General features: G+C 42.0%; 1 protein-coding gene across 3 annotated transcripts in view; it reads right to left on the bottom strand.

The window, feature by feature from the left end:
* LOC106870470 (fibroblast growth factor receptor-like 1) overlaps positions 1-2,726 on the bottom strand; it is a 127,043-nt gene that overhangs the window by 7,628 nt on the left and 116,689 nt on the right. For all 3 annotated transcript variants that reach the window (XM_014916572.2, XM_014916574.2, XM_014916573.2), the window contains exons 4-6: positions 1,734-1,799; positions 437-727; positions 18-136 (exon numbers count right to left, since the gene is read on the bottom strand). In XM_014916572.2, coding sequence (XP_014772058.1) covers positions 18-136; positions 437-727; positions 1,734-1,799 — 476 coding nt within the window. The remainder of the gene's footprint in view (positions 1-17; positions 137-436; positions 728-1,733; positions 1,800-2,726) is intronic.

The raw sequence follows: 2,726 nt of genomic DNA, 5'->3' as shown, positions 1-2,726 counted from the left end.
AGGTTGTAATGTCTTACTTTTATGTGAGGTTGGACTTCACTTTTGACATGACACTGGAATGAAGCTTGCTCCCCCCTTTGAGCTGTTTGGTTGAGGGGGTGTGGTGGTAGTAACTGCGGCTTTTTTTGAACTTTTTCTGAAAAACACAAATAGGATTGTGAAGAGAGGAAATAATAATAGTTTTAATACGAATTTCAGTAATGACGATGATGATGATGATGTTGATGATGTTGGTGATGGAGGTGATGATGATGATAGTGATGGGGACACTTAAACCTAGAGAGACAGGAATAAAAATGTGATAAAGGAGAAAAGATGTCCAAGACCAGAGAGAAAGAGCTAAACAGGTGTAATGACAGATGTAATGACAGATGTAATAATAAATGTAATGACACCCAGAGAACAGGTATATTTGAAGAAAGATGTGTTCACTTACCGACAACTTCTAGAGAATATGTATAATTGATGGTGCCATGGATGTTAGTGACCACACAAGTGTACTGACCACTGTCCTCTTGTCGTAAGTCATCAATCTTTAACGTCCAACGTAGTCTACTGTCCTGATAGTTGCCCATGTTATCAGATGTCCACATCTGACCATCCTTCAGCCATTGTATCTCCGGCCGTGGGTTACCACTAGCTCGACATCGAAACCTTATGGAACTTCCAACCGGGCGTGGGATTGACTTTTTTTTCATCTTACTCAGGTGCAGGAAACGGGGCTCAGCTTCAAAACAAAGAAAGGACCCTTTATTTTAAGGGACAGACAGACAGGTTCAAGACAAAGAAAGGACCCTTTATTTTAAGGGACAGACAGACAGGTTCAAGACAAAGAAAGGACCCTTTATTTTAAGGCCACTGTTCAGCTCAACACACATCTGTACAACTAATTGTATTAATGCTACTGGGGGAGGGGGAAAGAAAGATTGCGAAGGTCTTGAGCACAGCTGCTTCCTATCCACCCCACCCCACGAAGAAGGATTAGCTTAATCCATGGATGGTGGGTGGGGGTCTTAATGTATTGTTGGTGTCTTTGTTGCTTCTTTCTGATGCTCAAGGATTGCTCTAGGAGGGCTAAACCAAGCTCCAGTTGTCTGGTCTGGCATGGTTTGTAGGGCTGGATGCCCTGGTTGGTGTTGGGAAGAGCGTCCAGCCATAAAAACTATGTCAAAACTGACAATTGGAGCTTGTTGTAGTCCCCTGGCTTGCCAGCTCCTGGCAAACTGTTCAACTCGTGCCAGCATGGAAAATGGACATTAAATGATGATGATGATGATGATATGACTCTTCTGGGTGTGTGAGGTTGTGAAGACAGGTTTAAAAATGGGAGATGGAATGAATCCCTGTTGTATTCCAATAGTAAATTCTAGGGTGTTGTTCTTGTATATTACTTAGTCTTAGCAACCTGACAGGTAGTTGGAGGTGGTGGTCATTATTTTGTTAAGGCGAGTGTGGAGTCCATTACCAATGTTGATGGTTATTAGAATGGTATAGGCTATAGCGTAGTGGTTTGGATCAATGTTATTTAGAGGGGTGGGGGAATACAACCTCTACAATGTTATTTTACATGATAGAAACTGCAGCTGAATGTCCTTCACATTTCCCTCGGGATAAAGAAATCTTCACTGTAAGATATGATGGTCATGGCTGGAATGTCATTTTAAAGGAAGTGAATGAAACTAGAAAATCTCTGAAGAATAGAGACAACACATAACAGCTCCTAAATAACTTACTTGCTCCTGTAGGGTCCAGTTGGTGAGGGTAGAGATTGTTCTGTTGGGTACCTTCTTTCTTCTCAGCTGGAAACAACAACAACAATTATACAAAGACTGGCAGCAACAGTGGTGGCGTTGGTGGTGGTGGTGGGCATTTGTTTTTGACAGGGCAACAAGAGGAATGTGTCCTGGTGTATTACTGGCACAAATTACAAAGCTCAGGCATGCTGTAAGGAATCTAATGGTGGTGCTTGTGAAATGTGAGATGTGAAATGTAGGATAATGTTAAACATTAATAAAGAGAAAACATTCTTTTCTAACAAAGTGAGATTATGTCAGGATTTGATATTATGGGACCCCCCCCCCCAAGGTAGAAATAAAGACACTGACACATAAACAATAAGAGATGGAGAAATGAAAAGACAAAAGATGAAATTATAGTAATGGTGGTGGTGGTGGTCAGTCATTTAATACACAACATGTCCACTGCAACGATTGCTGTGGTAGTGGTGATGGTGGTGGTAGTTACAGTTAATTAATTAAATCTACTCCAGTAGTTAATTAGTAATTATTGCCCAGAGAGAGATGAATAACCAAATCAACTCTGGTTTGTCTTGAACTCACAACAGTTCAGTAAAATCCCTGACAAAAACACAACACTTTACCATTACAGCCATCTGACCCCACCACCACCACCACCACCACCAACAACAACAACAACAACAGTATCATGTAAGAGGTGGTGGTGGTGGGGAATGATTGGCTGACTGGCTGGTGCCAGTGAGCATGAACACACACTCATCTTCGTCTGTGTGTCTGTCTCAGCTGTACAGACAATGGTAAGATGCTGGAAATGGAAATGATAACGATGGAGCTGGTGCCAATGGTGGTTGTGGAGGTGATGTCCTCAATGTCGGAGAGGAATGTTAACAAGCTGGTCTGTAGAGAGGGGGGACACACAGACACACACACACAGGGCGTACAATATTAACAATGTTTTTACATGGAGAC

This window comes from Octopus bimaculoides, chromosome 14 (genome assembly GCF_001194135.2).
Source record: "Octopus bimaculoides isolate UCB-OBI-ISO-001 chromosome 14, ASM119413v2, whole genome shotgun sequence".
Classification (NCBI taxonomy): domain Eukaryota; kingdom Metazoa; phylum Mollusca; class Cephalopoda; order Octopoda; family Octopodidae; genus Octopus; species Octopus bimaculoides.
Note: the sequence above shows the minus strand (reverse complement) of the source record. Positions and strands in the feature narration are given on the sequence as shown.